Raw genomic sequence first — 18596 nt, 5'->3', positions numbered from 1 at the left:
CCGAGAGTTTTTTTTTTTCTGGAGTTGAGAAAAAGTGGAGTGTTTTTGTGTGTCTTCTGTTGTTCTGTTGTGAGAGGGAGAGCCGAGAGGGATGGAGATTTTCTTTTTTTTTTTTTTTTGTGAATTCTCCCCTTGTTAGCAAAAGAAAAGGGCCGAGAGTTTGTATATGGGAGCTGGAGTGTTTTTTTTGTGTTTGTTTTGTCCAAGGGATCGTCTCCCTGTGTCAGAGTCGAAAGAGTACATATTTTTTGAGCCCCCAAAGTGCCATTCCCTTTTTTGTCAGTCCCCGAGAATAAGGAGGGAACCAAGGGATTTTTGTCAAATGGGTTTTAATTGTTTTTTTTCTTTTTTTCTTTTTTTTCAAATCATGGCTTCTCTCTCTTTTTTTTATAGATAAATCTACAAAAATGAGACAAAAATATACTTAAAAAATGCAAGAAAATAAATTGCTCATCAAATAGAAAATATTCGAGAAAACATAAAATTTGACAAAAATTTGGTGTCTACAACATCCATCGGCAATGGGTGCCGACAACAGTAGAAACTTTTTTTGGTTTTTTTTTTCTCTCCTCCTCTTCTCCCTCCTCTCTTCTCCCCCGTTCTCATCCCCTCTCTCTTCTCCTCCCCTCCCCTCTCCTCTCCCTTCTTCTCTCCTCTCCCTGACCACCTCCTTCCCCTTTCTCCCTCCCCCTGCCACCCTTCCTCTCCCCTTGCGTGAACTGGTTGCGGCAGCCAAATCTAGTCGTCATGACCAGAGATCTAGTCGCGCGACCATATCATGCGGGGAAGAAGGGAAAGGGTGGCGTGGGGAGGAAGAGGGGGGGAGGAGGTGGTGGGGAGAGGGAAGTAGAATGGGAGAGGGAAGGGGAGGATAGAATGAGAAGGAGGAAGGAGGAAGGAGGAGAGGGAGAGGGAGAGAAGGGAAGGAAAAAAAAAAGAGGTAGCCAGTGCTGTCGTCGGATTGGTTACTCTAACTAACCCTATATATCTTTTTATATGCAGGTAGGTTCGGGTAACTGCTGTTTTTGAAAATTGAAAGCCACACTCCAATCTAATTTTTTAAGTAGATTCAGGTAACTTAACCATTTCAAAATTGCAGGTTGGTTGCCCCTTTTTTTTGTTTGGATCAATTTAGTTTTCTCGATTATCCACTTTTTTTTTAACACCCCTAGACCAAAGGGATGAAAATGTTAAGAAATTATGATTTTTAAAGGTCTTTTGGTAATGCGAACAAACTTCAAGATTTGTTTCATAATTTGATTAAAGCTCAAGGAAGGTAAATGTAATTAATTCTAATGATTATTAGTATTTGTATTCACATAATTTAAATATAATTATAATTTAGATGTACTCTGTTACCCACTAACCATCCATTGAAAACATCCTTTTACTCATTATTGGATATCCCAAATTATTCGGAACATAATTTCCCCTTAAAATGACTTTGTACAGAGGACAATGTTGTGAAGCACACGGATTTGTTGCTGGTGAAGATTAACTGGCTACAGTTTGGCTCTAGTCCCATTAAAATCAATGTTTTCAGAATCGGACCGGACCGGCAGGTTCGACCGGTCCGACCGCGAACCGGCCATGCTACCGGTCCGGTCCAATGTCAAACCCGGATGGTAATGGAAACCCGCTACGAACCGCGCGAACCGGACGAACCGCTAAAACCCGTATGAACCGCGAACCGGCGGTTCTCAAATTTTCAAACAATATAACCTCAAATTCAAAATAATAGCAAGAATGGAGACTGCCAGATTCAAACTCGGGTCTCTGAGCCAACAATAAGGTACGTTGCCACTACACCATAGCCCAAGGACGAGGTATTGTTGTGTAGAATTATACTTAACTAAAAAATAAAATCAGATTAAATAAAAAAACCCTAGCATTAAGAAAGTGCAGACGGCACATTTCATTTCAATTTCACTTCCTCCGTTTCTCACTCTCGACTTCTCCAGTTCGCATCTTGATTTTTTTTTAAAATTTTTTCTTCATATTTCAAATACTTATATTTCTTTTTTTTATTTTTCTTACAAAATCTCATTCTCTCATGGCTCTTTCTTTTTAATTTTCAACTCTCTCTCTCTCTCGCTATCCTCTTTTCTTTTGTCACTCCCTTTTTAATCAAACCTCTTTATTTTTAATTTATTAATGTTTTCTTCCATCTTTTAATTTTCTTTTTGTCCATTAAATTGAAAAAAGTTAAAAAAGAATTATTTTTCTTTAACCCAAATTATTTAATGTCACAACCACTCACTTTTATCTCATTTTTTGTTTCTTATTAAGTTTATATTTCTATTTTCGATTCTCTTGACTTCCTTCGAACTCCAAATTTTCTTTTTTAAATTGCAATCTCTAAATCCCAAAGCGTAAATTAAAATTTAAGTTCACAATGTCTAAATTCTCATATATGTGAATTTTGCATAATTTCAAAATATTGTGATATTTTTGGGTTGGATTTAGATATAATTGAAATTGAAATGAAATTTATTTGTTTTAACTTATAATTTAAAATTTTTATTTTTAAAAATCCAAGTTATTAAAAAATAGTAAACTTTTCATCATATAAAGTATTAAATTAGTCCATTACATGTCTTATTTTGTGCATATATATATTTATATAAATTATTTTTAAAAAATTTTATTGAACCGGGGTTGAACCGATCCGACCAGTTGAATCTCGATCCTTTCACTTCACCGGTTCAATTAACGGTCCGGTTTTAAAACCATTGATTAAAATCACCACATTGCAGTCACCCTTAAAACATCCGCCATTCACAAGAAAAAGCCAAACATCCACTAACCTTTCCCCCCCGAGTCTTGACATCTCAGTGTTCATAAGTAGAGCTGCAAACGAATCGAATCGCTCGCGAGCACGAGTCGAGTTCAGTTATTATCAAATTTGAGTTGAGATCCAACTGATTAAATCGAACTCGAGCTCAAAACTCGCGAGCTCGATTATATATATATATATATATATTAATAGTAAACTCGCAAGTTTGATTATATATATTTTATTTTTTTAATAGTAAAATTACATATATATCTCTAATATTTTATTATTTGTTAAGAAAAATATTATTTTTTTATTTTTTAAAAATAAAATAATAATTTTTTTTTTTGCTCGAGCTCGATCTTAACATTTTGAGTTTGTCGAACTCGAGCTTGAGTTCAAATTTTATAAAATTAAGTTAAGATTCGACTCGCTAAAATTCAATTCGAGTCGGTTGGTTTGCACCCCAGCTCACAAGTACGCCTATTCTTTACACGTAATCTTGGATTTCGTCAAAAATGAAACATTAAGGACCGACACCCTTTTCTCAAAACACCATAAAAGCGAGTTGTTGGAACAAAACACTACAATCTCAAAAAATTTCAACCTCGTAGCTGGTCGCAAGAGAAAATGGACTTGTTTTTGGCAAACCTATTTAGCAGTTTTACCAGAATCTTGCTCCTGTTGTTCTTGCTGCATGCGTCTTTCAGCTTTATCTCTACAGGTCAGTGCTCAACATTTCTGATTTTCACTTCCCTTCCTCCTCAACTCCAAAACTTATTTTCTTTCCTTTTTTCTCCTATAATTGTATAAACTATTGAAGAAAATTTATGTTTTAACGATGAAAGAGAGCTATGATTCTGAATTCAAAACTGATTTATATGTCTTCTTAATTCGTCTTTTCTTGATAGGCTCCATTTACTTTTTCTTTCATTTGTTAATTAAAAACGTTGCCTTTTATTACTCCACCAGTTTAAAGGGCATTAAATTTTATTATCACTTATGGTAAAAAGAAACGGTCTATACTCATTTTTCTTTCAACATTTCTGATTTTCACTTCCCTTCCTCCTCAACTCCAAAACTTATTTTTTTCCTTTTTTCTCCTATAATTGTATAAACTATTGAAGAAATTTTATGTTTTAACGATGAAAGAGAGCTATGATTCTGAATTCAAAACTGATTTATATGTCTTCTTAATTCGTCTTTTCTTGATAGACTCCATCTACTTTTTCTTCATTTGTTAATTAAAAACGTTGCTTTTTATTACTCCTCCAGTTAAAAGCGCATTAAATTTTATTATCACTTATGGTAAAAAGAAACGGGCTATACTCATTTTTCTTTTTTGGGTTTCTTGTTAATAATAAATAGTTAATTACTCTTCTTTTCTTTTTTGTTTGAAGAGAAAGCAAATTTTTAATGCATGGATAGACATGAACCCGGGTGGGCAACCCGTTTTCTTCGGGTGGGCACGTTTATATCATTACAGTTCACCGCTCTGAGATATTGGCCCGCTTAAGAGTTAACAAGGATTCTCTGTCTTTTTCTTCATTCTTCATTTGTTTTCTCATTAATTTTTTTTTGGTTGGGATCATGGTATTCCTTTTTTCTTTTTTTTTAAAAATATTTTGCTGGATAAGCTTTACGTCATAAACTCCTCCTTTTGTAAATAGTTTTCTCTGTGTATTTTGTAGTAAATGTAGTGGTATGTTTCGTAAGCAAGGACATTTCCTCATAGTTTTGGATTCTGTTAGTTTAGTTAATTAGTTGTCAACCTTTGATAGTACTAGTGGTAAGTAATCACTCAATTGGCAAAAATGATAATTATTGATTTGTTCATTCAGAAGATTTGCTATTTATTTGTTTATGTATTCATGTGATTACATTAGAACAAAATGACCAATGATAACGCTTGGATTAAGATGCATTAAAAAGATATCAACATCAATCAGCTATTAAATTGATAATCTATAGCACCAACATCCTTGTCCAGTCTAGATTAATAACGATCACGAATAAATTAATTGCTTTAAGTTTTTGAACTATCATATGATACTAGAGTCCAGGAGTGAAGTTTGGGCAACTAATTGCTTTAAGTTCTTATTGCATATTTTGTTCAAATGTCATCAACTCATCAATATTTGATACAATGTTATTCTTTTTTCTTTGTTCTAAAATGTAAAGTCTGATGGCTCATGCCTTGTTACATTGCACTGTTTGTGTCAGTCAATTGCCTATTGGGTTCAAGTTGCAGAAACTTGAGTCAAGTACTGTAACTACTTGATAATTTTAGCTGAAACTTCTGAATTTTACAACACCTAAAGAGTCCATTTCTTCGACATTGTGAGAAATAAAGTGCCATTTATAAGAGATTCTGCTTGCTGCTTGTTCTTGCAGACGGCTATGATGCTTTTGATCCCACTGGCAATATTACCATCAAATGGGATATTATGACCTGGAATGCTGATGGATATGTTGTAAGTTTAAAACTAATTAATTACTCACTACCTCTTTTTGCAGAATATTGAATCCTGATATCAAAATCAAGTAGTAATTAATGGCTTAACCTTGTATGCGAGATTTGTATGAATATAATATGCATTTTTGTGCTTTATTTGCTCATGATTCATGTCTTTAACATCCATGCCATTGGCACTAACAGGCTGTTGTTACAATCTTTAATTTCTACAAATACCGACATATTGAATCCCCGGGTTGGCAATTGGGTTGGACATGGGCCAAAAAAGAAGTAATCTGGAATATGATGGGGGGTCAGGCAACAGAGCAAGGAGATTGTTCAAGATTCAAAGGAACCATCATCCCTCATTGTTGCAAGAGAAAGCCGACAATTGTTGATTTGATGCCAGGAACTCCTTACAATCAGCAGGTTGCAAATTGCTGCAGGGGTGGAGTTATAAGCTCTTGGGTCCAAGATCCAGCAAATGCTGTGAGTTCTTTCCAACTTACGGTTAATCAAGCGGGAACTAACAATACAACTGCCAGAGCACCACAAAACTTCACACTGAATACACCGGGGCCTGGATATACCTGTGGGCCTGCTAGGACAGTAAACCCAAGCAAATTTGTTTCAGAAGACAAGAGAAGGGTTACCCAAGCTTTGAGTAAGTAATTTGCTCATGCCTTCTTCTAGTAATTTAAAAAGCATCCGTTTATTTTCTCCCCAGCATGATGGAGTTCACCTGTGCTTATCTTTTCATATGCTTTTCTAATTTCAGTTTGTGTATCATTTTGGATCACAGCGACTTGTAGCTTTCTTTTTAAAATTCATTGGAAATGGTATTAGAGAGAAGGGTCAAATGTGACTGATGAATAGATACTCATGTTAGAGCTACCTACCCTTCTTATCCTTCTTTGATACTTTTCCTTGTCATTGTTGTTGGTTTTATGCACCAATATCTGCATCACCAGACTTACCCTGCAATAGTTTTTGCATAATTGGGGGAGTATAGCTTCCAATACCAACTACTGTACCTTACTCCAATAATTCTGTTGATTTCAATTTGTTTAAGTTCATTTTAAAGAATTTTGGAAATGCTGTTATATTCAATAAATTGCTCTGATTTAGTGAAAGATGTGGTCTCACTTGAAAAGATTGGCAACATTAATACAATATTCGTGTTCTCATACACAGTGACATGGAACATTACCTGCATGTATTCACAATTTTTGGCCCAGAAGACACCTACCTGTTGTGTCTCACTCTCATCCTTTTATAGCAAATCCATTGTGAGCTGTCCAACTTGCGCTTGTGGCTGCCAAAACAGCATTACCCAACCAGGGATCTGTGTAGAGTAAGATATCACTTTTCAATGTGAATTTGTCATTTAACATTGTATATAGTTTGAGTAGTATAAAGCTTTCACTGATGGCATGATACCTTGGTATCAACATTGAGACTGGTCTTACCGGCAATTTTCACTTGTCTGATACCATCTTACAGGTCCGAATCTCCAAATGTACCTTCTGCTCTTTCAAGATCAGGCAAAAATAGTCATGCACCATTGGTTCAATGTACGCGCCATATGTGTCCTATCCGAGTACATTGGCATATTAAAGTTAACTACAAAGAGTACTGGCGAGTCAAGGTCACGGTCACAAATTTTAACTATAGAATGAATTATTCTCAGTGGAATCTTGTTGTTCAGCATCCAAACTTCGAGCATCTTACCCGGACTTTCAGCTTTAATTATGAACCGTTGACACCTTATGCTTCCATAAGTAGGTTTTGTCTCCTATCTATCACGTGTCTGGAATATAACTCTCGAAATTTGTATTGACATTCATGACTGCGGAACTGATCATTTTGCAGATGACACTGCAATGTTCTGGGGAACTAAATTCTACAATGATTTGCTCATGCATGCCGGTCCTTCTGGAAACATTCAATCAGAACTTATATTCTGGAAGGAGAAATCAACATTCAGCTTTGAAAAAGGTTGGGGTTTCCCCCAAAGAATTTACTTCAATGGTGACAATTGTGTTATGCCACCTCCAGATTTATACCCAAATCTGCCAAATGCTAGTGTCCCTAGAGTTACATCTCTACTTTGTCTCTTAACAATGATACTGGTGTCTTTGGTGATTGTATTGGGCTATGTCTAGAAAGTTGGCTGAAAGAAATGAATAAAAAAGGGCTTTAGGTACAGAATTTCCTTCAGAAATGGAACTTGAGCTCTGTTTTAAATCCTGTCAAAGCATATCCAAAAGTGAAGCTTTAGTTTGCAACTTCATGTGAAAAGGGTAGCCCGGTTGAAAAGCAAGGTGTACAGAATCTCCGTGTTCATTAATCAACAGGGGTGCAATTATATTTGTGTCTTTTATCTGATACTAATTCTAGTGCAATTGTACATTACATTGCAATTACCCAAAATATAGTATGTCTGCATTCTGCACATTTAGGATTCTATCCGGCTAAAATCTCCACTAAATTATTTAGATAACTTTAATTAGAGTTTCTTTTGCTATTCCATAAACGAAAGTACTGGACCCTTGATTGCACTTTGTTCACATGGTTTGTGCTACTTTTTTGGATAAAATCTTTGTAGAAGGACCTCAGGAATTAAGGTTTCTTTAGTGCAACAGTAGCATCTCTTTCCTTAGTTTAACAATATATGAAAACGTAAATGCATGACAACAGAATGTTTGATTTTGCTTCAGTTGACTCATCCACATTCTCAAATTCAAACTTGCATCTTTGTCAATTATTGGGAAAATCATATGCACAAAAGTACTTGAAATTATCATTTTGGAGTAGTCTTGCATCAATATCTCTCCATTCATTGTGCCAAAATTCCAGACTACATCATTATGTTGATTAGTAAGGAGAGGATGATAGCTACCATGGTTGAATAGAATGATGGGATTTCATGGGCAGAGTTGGGTAGAAAGGGGTATGAATCCGGAGGTGGGAGCTTGCATTCATCTCCATTGAAATAGATCTTCCTCGGAAATCCCCATCCCTGCTTGAGAGTAAAGGTAGTCTTATCCTTCCTTAAGAGTACCTCAGACTGAACATTTCCAAGTGGCCCAGCTTCCATCAAGAGGTCATTGTAGAATTTCATGCCATAAAACATGGCGGTATCATCTGCGCATCAAGGATGACAAATATTTTGATTTATGCCGTAAACATGGTGGTATCATCTGCATGCACATTAAGGATGACAAATATTTTGAGTTTACTCACTTCTTCTTTTTTTTTTTGTTTCTTTACTTGCTTTGTTTTAAGCTTATCTTTTGTTTGGTTTTAGTTGAGTGATCTGTCAGCAGTGATATGTCAGTCATCCTGTATCTTCATAAATTTTCTGATCTGCCATCAGTAATATGTCAATCATTCTTTCTTTCCAAAAGTGTTGGAAGATTTTCAAATATTCTTTGCTTTGTATTGATTCAACTTACTTATGGCTTGATATGGAACAAGAGGCTTGTAATCAAAGCTGAAAACTTGAGTGACGTTGTTGAGGTTGGGATGTTGTGCAACAAGTGTCCATTGTGTGTAGTTCATTCTGTAATTGAAATTAGTAACAGCAATCTTAACACGCCAATAGTCCCTGTAGTTGATCTTCACATGCCAATGAACACGTATTGGGCACATATGGTGAGTGCACTGTAGTAGCGGTGTATTGTCCTTTTTTGGAGTATTTATTCCCAATGTGGTCAGTCTCTTCGAGTCACTCCTGCAATTAGAAAAAAAGAATTAACAGATTCTTTTGGTAATGTTTCGCTGGAAAAGTGGCAACCTTGAACTTGTAACCTACAAGGATGTCAAGGCGCTGAACTGGGAACCGCAACAGGTAAGCATGACTTACATGATACAATCTTTTTTGTTATGACAACCACAAGCACAAGATGGGCAAGGAGTCATGGTTTCATTGTAGAAAGATGAGAAGGATACGCAACAAATTGGGTACTTTGACGACAGAATCTGGGAATAGGTGCATGTGACAGTCCAAGTCACTGCATTCAAATGTTAAAGCACTATAACTGGAGATTCTTTTTTATGTTAATATATATATGTCTAGCTTAATTGAAACATCTGGTGACAAAGATTTGGTTGGTAGATTCAGCTTCAAAGAAAACTTACTCAATGCTTGTGTCTTTCTCCTGTGATCTGGTGTGAAAAAAACTGTCGATGGAACGACCTCTGCAGGGCCACAAGTGTACCCTGGTCCCGGGCCCATAAGCACGAAGTCCTTGGGAAGCTTTAAGGTTTTATTGGAAGTCCCAGCAACACCAACACTTACCTGAAAGGCAGAGACTGCTGCTGAAGGATCCTGGCCCCAGGATGCCACCACACCGCCCTTGCAGCAATTGGCATACTGCTGGTTGTAAGGGACTCCAGGAAGCAAGTCCACAATTATGGGATTTTTCTTGCAACAATGAGGTACGTTTCCTTTGAACTTTGAACAATCACCTTGCTCAGTTGCCTGTGCCCCAACGATGGACCAAATCACTTCTTTCTTTGCCCAGTTCCAACCCAAGGTCCAACCAGGAGTATTGATGTGCCGATACATTTGATAGTTGTTCATAATTACCGAGGCCTGAATGCATTGATTTATTAAATGATCATATTATTGCAAGTCTGGGGGCTGAAAAGCTTGTTCTATAGTTCTATCATTTAGTTTCTTGGAAGAAAGGCCATATTAGGCTCAGGAGCTCACTTACCACATATCCATCTGCTGTCCATGATACTACATCCCACTTGATTGTAATATTTCCAAATGGATCCAGTGGATCAAATGCCTCTTTCGAATGCAATTGTGCAAGAGAATTTAGAATGAATTAATAGAAGGCAAAACAAATGAATAGGCAAATTCATTAAAATGCTGTAAAATGTATATAAGCATCACCTGATTGAGACAAGGCCATTAGTAACAGGATAGCCCATAATTGGAGCTTAATTTTCAGAATTGAGAAGCATTGAAGCAGTTGGAGATCGTTAGCTTTAACAGGAGTTCCCTCTCTTTTGTTGGCAGATGTTGTGAATCCCATTGCTTAATGTTTTCAAAGGATTTCAGGAATCCAATACGAACGAGTAAAAGAAGCTCGTCTATTATAAGGGAAACACGATTTGCAACAGCATGCAAATGCAGAATGTTTGTTGATGGAACACCTGAAATTTGTTCTCTTGGGTACTTCATGCTATAGTTTTATCTTATTTATTTCTGATTTGTTGCAGATATTAGAAAGTTGAAACAGGTGTGAGACAAGACATTTGAACTCAACAGCTGAAGAGTTGCTGTTTTGGTGCAATGATATCTGCTGATTCTCATTTGAAATAGACTGTTTATCTTATATCTAGAGATCCTTAAGCAAACACACTTCATTTTTGCTTTCCCATTTGGTTCTTAATGCACTCATTATGATCCCCAAAGGTAAAACATAACCATCATAACGATTTTATACAATAAGTCGGGTAAGTACCAAAATGCGAAATTTTGTTCTGATTTATGGAGTGTTTCACAATGTTTTTTTTTTTTTTTTTGGAGTGTTTCACAATGTTTGAATAAGTTTTTAAGTACAAGTAATCATATCTTATTGTCACAAAAGCTTTCAGGAATATGTCTTGCACACTCTTTATCATATTCAGCATTTTTTTTTGTGGTCCACTAGTAACATCTATTTTACTCTTATTCTAATCCCTTCTCGGGAAGCCTATTCTACTTACTCTTGCATACTCTTTACTGCATTCAGCACTCTTTTTTGAGCATGTTAGAAGCTTTTTTTTTTTTTTTTTTTTTTGTATATGTGTGTTTTATTTATTATTTGTGGAAAAGAGAGCGGTGACAAGACGGATGGCAAGAATTGGAGCCACGTACGCATGCGGACCACGGGCAGGAACGGTTGTTTGTGCATTTTGCACACCGCGTAATTTTGTTTGCACACGGCGTAACTTTGTTTGCATAACGTGTAACTTTAGTACAAATTTTTGTGGGTCCCACACACGTTAAAAACGAGGTATAAGAAGTGATCTGGACCGTACAATTTTTTGGGGCCAAATCTTGGCCATGAACAGCTGAGGAGCGGTCCTTCTGATTACCACTCCTGTCCCTCACCCTATGCATGCGGGCTCAGACAGTTTGATGCACACAATTAGCTAAACAAATAAATGTACAAATTTTGACTAATTTTGACTTTGCACCTTTGATCTTATATTACTTTTTTGCTTTACATTTTAAATTTTAATTTTAAATACTTTGCATCCTAAACTCTTAATTTTGAACATTTTGCACCCTAAATTCTTAAGTTTGTTCGATTTAAGTCTAACCAATGATTACGTTCTCAAAATTAATGAGATAAAGAGTGATAAAAATTAATAACAATGTATCGTATTGTTCTAATTTTAATTGAAATACATTATCATTGATTTAAAAGGCTTCAATTACTAATATTGTTAGCAAAATTAACGAAATAAAAGATAGTGTAAATTAATGATAATGTATTATTTTATTTTGTTATGATACTTTAGCAATTTTGACTATTTTCGACACATTATCATTGATTTGTTGGGTCTTCTATGTAGTTAAAATTGCTAAAGTTGTCATTGATTGGATTATATACAACAAACTTGAGAGTTTATGGGACCTCTATGCCATACAACTTTTTATCGTTATGTATAATAAACATAAAAATCTTTCATGAAAAATGGAAATGATCAAAATTGAAAGGGATAATATTACAAACCTCTCCGGAGGTTTATGTCAAATAAGCTAGCATTTTCCATATTTCAAAAATTACACATAACTCCCTGAATAGTAGTTTTGGATTTGGCTAATGTGCTCAGAAGAATTCATACTAACATATCTTGTTGACCTTGAGGAGTTTTTTTTTTCTTTTGGTTTTAAATCAAATTATTTAATGAATATAATCATGTTTTTTCATCTAGTCTCAAACATTTTGCCTTGCCCACGGCTTTAATCACTTCCTCGGTACTCCTTTAGTCTAATTTGATATTATATTTTTGAATTTTAATTGTTTACTGAACTTGGTAGGAGAAAAAACGAGAATAATTGAGAAGAGTGAAATATGGGTTGATTAAGGGGCATGATGAACGCCAAAATTTGTGAGATATGAAAATTGGGATTTTGGAGAAGGATGACAAATTTGAATAGAAAAAAGATGGGTGGTCAAAGTGGTGATGATATGGCTATTTAGTGGGATGAAATGCTTGTTAGCTATTTTTCATATTTGGTTAGTCATTTGACTATTTTTTTTTTTTTTTTGCATAGGATGAGTATTATTCTGTTGGAAAGGTTATTATAATCATTTTGAGTTATGCAGGGAGATAAATATAATATTTGAAATTAAAAGGGTACTAGGTAAAATTAACAACAACCTTAGATGTTTTTTAAATTACCCCAAATAGAAAGTGCATTTTCTTTCGATTGTTCATGCGTTATGTTGTTGGCAGGAGTACTTTATATCACGGTCAATTCACTCAACCAATCATTGACCTTGCTCCTAATCTAGATTATGAATCAATCAGCATAAATCGCAACTTTGAGGGCCCAATTTAAGGGCGATATTTACCGCTTGTGCTGAAATTAGCACATTTGCCCCTTCAGTATTTCTCTGCGAATTTTCTGTCCGGAAATAGTCTCCGTTGTATGTTGATAAGTCCAATTGGCTTCACAACCAAACCGATATATATATTAACAAGAAAGTCAAATAAGTCAAATCTTTTTTTTTTTGTTTCTATTTTCTTTCTAACAAAAAAGAATGTCGATGGTCATAAACATGGATAATCAACTAGAACTCTTTTTCATTTTTTACCCAACTCATTTTTTAGCTAAACCCTAACAAGTCTTTTGATTCAATCATTATATCTTTAATCTTATAATAAACACGCTTGAAGGATCAATAAGCAGTAATCAATAATTTCTTGCTCATCCAAATAAAGTAAACCAATAGATCATATTTTCTAGTTGTATAATGTTTTTTTTTCTGATGAAAAAGAAGAACTTTTATTTATAAAACTTATTGGAAATCGTTCAACACTATTTGTTCGACAAAATCAAGTGATGAGTTACAAAGTGATTCAATTGAGCTACTGGACTTAGCATGAAATGTTAAAGCATGTTTAACTTTATTTAATTCCCTCGCACCCATCTCAAAGATACATTACTTAAGCTATTCAAATTATTGATGGATACACTATTTAAGCTATTCAAATTATTGAGGATACGACACTTGTTGAAGATCGTCCAGCACTATTTGATTGATATTCAACCGAGTTGCTAGACTTAGTACGAATGGCAAGACATGTGTAACTTTGTTTAATTCCCTTGGCGCCCATCTCAAAGATACATTACTTAAAGCTATTCAAATTATCACGCACATCATTGACGATAGGGCCTGTGACAGAGGAATCATCTTCTCTATTCAGCATTTTCTGGATAATTGAATATGCATCACCTGCAATGGAAAAAGATGGAAAAAGTAATGCCTTCACAAATAGAAAAGCTCCCCGAGCAGCTACAGTTTCAGCAGAAACAGTTTCTTGGAATTTCTTTGCCAGTCTAGCGATGAATTCTCCTTTGTGGTTCTGAATCACAAGCCCGATACCATGGGTACCTTCTTGCTCTGCAATGGCAGCATCAAAGTTGACCTTGTATATGTTCTCCTTGGGGGTCATCCATCGTTGACATGCTCGCTGAACAGGTTCAGTTGAAGGTTGGGAATTGGCCTCCTTAAAAGAAAATAACATTCCAGAAGTAAAACTGACCAAGGACATGGGATCACCATCCTTACCATCAAACAGTTTGGCATTCCAAGTGTTGTAGATGTCATAAGTTGGGACTGCAAATAATTCGCAGTCCTCTTTGACCATTGAACAAACTATCTCTTTTACCCAAAGATCAATTGCGGAGTGAGGATAATTCTGGACTCTCTGCGCAAGGAAAGATAAAGCCTAAACTTGAATAGAAACATGTGCATGAGATTTCCAGCTGTTGTCTACCTACAGCTGGGGATGTCAAAAAATTATCAGCAGATGGAAGAGAGTTGTGACAAATTCGCCATATAAGATGCTTTACTTTGCTGGGGATATTCAGAGACCAGAGCCTCGTCTAGATTTTATCATGATTTAAACTTGAAGAACCGTGATCAAGTTGATTAAGTTGTAGGAAGTCCCAATCATAATAGTATGGTATGCACCATTGACAGTAAATTTGCTGTTGCGTATGTAGTGCGAAATCCATCTATCCTTTATTTGTAACCTAGAGAGCTGAATTCCTTTAGTCAAGTCAGCCCCCTCCTTCCAAAAAACTTCATCAATCAAACCACAATTCTAGCAATAAGTAGAATTAGCAATCAAGTCACTGACACAAGCATCAGGTGAGATGATATTAGGTGGTGAGCAGATTCGAAAAGTTGTAGGCCGTGGTAGCCAAGGATCCTCCTAAATTCTGATAGTTTTCTTCTTCCCACCCTTATCCGCTAGTCAATATGCAGCACTCTCCTTCCTTCAAGAATGCTTCTCCAAGTTAGAGATGGCCTGGGTCCTAGCTGTGCCTGAAAAGAATCTGAATCTGGGTTGTATTTTGCCTTCAAAACTTTATGCAGTAAAGAGAGAGCGTTAGTAAGGATCCGCCAAGCTTGCTTAGCAAAGCATTGTGTAATTGAAGGCTTTTAGGATACGGAAAGCCAACTCCTCTCCTTTGATGAACACATACTGTCCCAATTAATCCAATGCATTCTTTTCTTTTATGATCCGTCACCCCACCAATAGTTAGGAAACATTGATTCAATGTCGCATAAGATAGAATGGAGAAGTTGAAAACACAACATGGCATAAGTTGGGATTGCCTGGATAACAGCCTTGAGAAGGATTGCTTTTCCTGTCCGCGAGAGCTGCTGCTCATGCCATCCTTGAATTCTTTGCCACACCCTATCCTTGATAGATGCAAAAACTTCAGTGTTTGATTTTGATCTGCCTACTACAGATGGAAGCCCTAAAATATTTATCGCAAGAATGTAGCACCAGCATGTGCAGCAAATCAGTCTAGTATCGATAGGCAAGTTTGGGCTAAAGATAATAGCTGATTTATCAAGATTCATACATTGGGCAGAAAACCTTTCATACAGTTCAATAATTCCAAGGAAATTCTCTGCCTCTTCTCTCGCATCTTTCCCAAAAAGTAGAGTATCATTGGCAAACAGCAAGTGAGAAATGCTAGGAGCTTGCTCTGCCACTGCAATACCTTTCAGCTTGCCACATCTAAATGAGTCCCGAGGAAGATAAGAAAAAGCCTCGCTGCAAATTAGAAATAAGTAGGGGACAAGGGATCGCCCTGTTTTAGACCCTTTTGAGGAGCAACGAAACCAAGTTGAGAACCATTTAACATGAACGAAAAAGATACAGAGGAAATGCATTTATAAATTAGAGAAATAAAATTCTCATGGAATCCTAATTTTTTCACCACTTCAACCAGAAAGATCCATTCAATGTGGTCGAAGGCCTTGCCCATATCTAGCTTAAGAGACATAATAAGGCCTTATTCGCCCAAGTTTTAGTCCTAAGGTACTGATGAATCTCGTAGGAAACTAGAACACTGTCCTTGATAAGCCCACCGGGAAAAAAGTGAATTGAAAATCAGAGATATGTCAAGTTGAAGTGCCATAATTCTATTTGCAATGACTTTAGATGACAACTTAAAAATCACATTAAAAAGGCTAATAGGAAGAAATTGTGTAATTTGCTGAGGATTTTGGTATTTAGGGATGAAGATAATGTGAGTATAATTGTGATTGTTATTGAAATCTTGTTTATTCAAAGACAGCACATTACAAGTAATATCATAACCGATAATATGCCAATATTTTTGAAAAAAATGGGCTAAAACCATCAGGACTAGGAGATTTATACGGGAGCATTTGGGAAAAAGCCTCAGTTACCTCTGCAGAGTAGGTCTCTAGAAGCCGCTTGTTCATCTCAATGGAAACCTTGACTCGAGTTCTTTCTAACACAAGTTGAAGATCTCTTTCTGATGGATTTGAGTTGACAAATAATTCCCCGTAGGAACCACGAATAATATTCTCGAGACCCTACTTGTCAACACACCATTGGCCAACTAAATTCTGGAGACCTTTAATGATATAAATCTGTTTTCTCTTGCTTACATGTGCGTGAAAAAAAGAGGTATTCCTATCCCCCTCCTTGTACCAATGCAATTTTGATTGTTGCTTCCCCATCAAGCTCCCTGCTCCATGTGCTCTTCCAGTTGGATTCTGAGATTTGTAATTTGATCAGCTTTGGCAGAGTCAGTAATGATGCCAGACTATAGAGAATCAACCTTTTTGCGTATCTTGTCCATGTCCCTTTTTAGATTACCAAACCTAGACCTGCTCCTATTAAATAAACCCACTGATAGCCATCAAATTTAGTAAAGATGTCATTGTTACCCTTCCATCTAGATTTGATAACATTCTCACATTCGGCTGCACGTACCCATATATAGCTTCAAATTTGAAGTGGGGCCTATGGTGATTACTAAATAGATCACTATCTCTGCAATTAATGGAAACAAGAATAGGTTGATGGTCTGAGACATACCAAAACAAATGATGCATACAAGACGATGGGAATAGGGTATTCTAGGCTGGGGTTGCACAGGCTCTATCAAGTCGAGCTTTCATAGTATTTGAGAATTGGCGTTGTGAAACCAAGTGCATTGATTTCCTTTGAAGCCAAGGTCAGATAAGTTACAAAAATTCAGTGCTTCTCGGAAACAGTAGTCTATTTGCCATTGGGGTCGCTTGTGCTGACTGTAATATTCATCATGACTGAGATCATCATTAAAATTTCCTACACATAACCAAGGGAGATTAGAATGGGATGAAAGTGATTTGAAAAAATTCCCAAGCAGTCTTACGCTGTGAAGTTACTGGTTCACCATAAAAGCAGGTCACTCGCCAAGGTAAATCATCATTCTTGTTGGTTACTGTCGCATCAGTACAGCATTGGGAATATCCAAGGATAGAGACATTCAAACTTTTATCCATAAAAAACCTAAGCCTGCAGAGAGGCCACACGCATCAACAGGGAGACCAAAAAATTGAGATCATACTTGAGTTTATCAATAAGCTTACTGGAACATTTAGTTTCTGAAAGGAATAAAATTTTGGGAGCTTTTCTCCAGACTAACTCACAGACTTCGCAAACTGTCCGTAGGTTCCCAAGCCCATGGCAGTTCCAAGCTAAGATATTCATTGGTCTCGATGGGACTGATTTGGTTTAGTCTCCACCATTTGTTCCTGATTAGTTTCCAAATCCATATGCTCCCGGGTCAACCCTACACCACCATTGGAGGCGGCAACAATTGTGTCATCATCCTCAATAAGCTTGTGCCTCTTGGTGATAGTTAAAGTGGCGATGCCAGAGTTATCAAAGTTTGGGTTCTGCCTTTTTACGTTTGCCTTTGGGAAACTTTGATGAAGCAGCAGTCTTTTGGGATGCGGCCACTGGTTTTCATTTCCAAGTCCTGCGCTTAGCAATATCAACATCAAGGGGAACTAGAACAGGGAAGTTCGAGTCTATCCTGATGCAGAGCATGCGGTGAGTTTTCAGATTGGGATGCTGATTGAGTTTGAGTTTGGGTTGGTGATATGTTTTGTCCTTGAGTTTGAGGAAGTTTACTTGCACGGGATATTGATCGCGATTTTGATTCGGCTTGTGTGTGTGTTGATGTTTTAATTTTCACTGCAGTCTGAGACTCTGAGGCGGAGTTTTTGATTGGGTCAGTGGTTAGTCATGGGATTGGATGTGTGATTGTGGTCGGGTTTATGGTTGGGTTTTGTTATTGGGCTTGTAATTGCGTATATAATTGGGATTGGGTAGATAATGCATCACGTTTGGTGTCTAATGACATGGGTACATGTAGCACTGTGGGATAGGCTTTTAGAATTTTGAGACTGAGCAGATCATGATTTGGACCATTTGGTTGGATATGTAAAATATTCAGCTACGGATTTGTTGCCGAGTGAATGGTTATCTCCAAAAAATTATGAGCAAAGAATCATCTTCACGGGCTTTGAATTTTCTGTCCCTAAATTAGTTTCTATCCCCTCTGTCCCTTCTTTGTACAGCTGTCAAGCGATTCTAACTTTTTGATAACACAAACTCAACACAAACCGATAATAATCAGTTGACAAGTTCTCTAACTTTTTGATAACTCAAACTCAAACAAATCGATAATAATCAGTTGACAAGTTTACTCAAAATCAATTAAAACAGATAACTCAAACCTTTTTTTTTATTTTCTCTTTACATAAATTCCAATTTATGACAGGGTGGGAACTTGCTTTC

General features: G+C 36.4%; 2 protein-coding genes and 1 long non-coding RNA gene across 9 annotated transcripts; 1 reads left to right on the top strand and 2 right to left on the bottom strand.

Annotated features, from left to right (window-relative positions):
- The first annotated feature begins 3282 nt into the window (after positions 1–3282).
- Positions 3283–7619, top strand: LOC113741509 (COBRA-like protein 2). The gene is made up of 6 exons (XM_027269041.2): positions 3283–3500; positions 5171–5250; positions 5436–5895; positions 6426–6585; positions 6735–7012; positions 7104–7619. Exons 1-6 carry the CDS (start codon positions 3407–3409, stop codon positions 7394–7396), a joined length of 1365 nt encoding a protein of 454 aa, XP_027124842.1. The 5' UTR covers positions 3283–3406; the 3' UTR covers positions 7397–7619.
- On the bottom strand, positions 5354–10282 carry LOC113741508 (COBRA-like protein 4). Of its 2 annotated transcripts, XM_072047760.1 has the most exons (10): positions 10141–10282; positions 9956–10035; positions 9375–9831; positions 9100–9247; positions 8690–8967; positions 8134–8378; positions 6701–7166; positions 6481–6576; positions 6131–6209; positions 5354–5829 (listed from the first exon to the last, which is right to left on the bottom strand). In XM_072047760.1, the coding sequence occupies exons 1-7, from the start codon at positions 10280–10282 to the stop codon at positions 7149–7151; spliced, it is 1368 nt and encodes a 455-aa protein (XP_071903861.1). In that variant the 3' UTR covers positions 5354–5829; positions 6131–6209; positions 6481–6576; positions 6701–7148. The 2 variants fall into 2 exon arrangements, with proteins under 2 accessions (XP_071903861.1, XP_027124841.1); XM_027269040.2 differs by lacking the exons at positions 5354–5829; positions 6131–6209; positions 6481–6576; positions 6701–7166 and having other exon boundaries at positions 8038–8378.
- Positions 10283–13352: 3070 nt separating this feature from the next.
- On the bottom strand, positions 13353–18190 carry LOC113742015 (uncharacterized). Of its 6 annotated transcripts, none has more exons than XR_011813683.1 (3): positions 16187–18085; positions 15352–15545; positions 13353–15243 (listed from the first exon to the last, which is right to left on the bottom strand). It is a non-coding gene; the product is annotated as an uncharacterized lncRNA (long non-coding RNA). The 6 variants fall into 6 exon arrangements; XR_011813681.1 differs by having other exon boundaries at positions 13353–15545; positions 16187–17306; positions 17381–18085; XR_011813680.1 differs by having other exon boundaries at positions 13353–15545; positions 16187–16769; positions 16845–18084.
- Between the last annotated feature and the right edge of the window lie 406 nt (positions 18191–18596).

The sequence above is a fragment of the Coffea arabica genome, chromosome 4e (assembly GCF_036785885.1).
Source record: "Coffea arabica cultivar ET-39 chromosome 4e, Coffea Arabica ET-39 HiFi, whole genome shotgun sequence".
Classification (NCBI taxonomy): domain Eukaryota; kingdom Viridiplantae; phylum Streptophyta; class Magnoliopsida; order Gentianales; family Rubiaceae; genus Coffea; species Coffea arabica.
Note: the sequence above shows the minus strand (reverse complement) of the source record. Positions and strands in the feature narration are given on the sequence as shown.

Excerpts from the sequence above, each read along its gene's own strand:
- LOC113741509 (XM_027269041.2), top strand. The coding sequence starts at position 3,407 with ATGGACTTGTTTTTGGCAAACCTATTTAGCAGTTTTACCAGAATCTTG. Across the intron at positions 3,501-5,170 it reads TTTCAGCTTTATCTCTACAG|ACGGCTATGATGCTTTTGAT; the intron begins GTCAGTGCTCAA and ends TTGTTCTTGCAG. Across the intron at positions 7,013-7,103 it reads GACACCTTATGCTTCCATAA|ATGACACTGCAATGTTCTGG; the intron begins GTAGGTTTTGTC and ends ATCATTTTGCAG.
- LOC113741508 (XM_027269040.2), bottom strand. The coding sequence starts at position 10,282 with ATGGGATTCACAACATCTGCCAACAAAAGAGAGGGAACTCCTGTTAAA. Across the intron at positions 10,036-10,140 it reads AATGGCCTTGTCTCAATCAG|AGGCATTTGATCCACTGGAT; the intron begins GTGATGCTTATA and ends TGCATTCGAAAG. Across the intron at positions 8,379-8,689 it reads TGTTCCATATCAAGCCATAA|ATGATACCGCCATGTTTTAT; the intron begins GTAAGTTGAATC and ends CTTGATGCGCAG.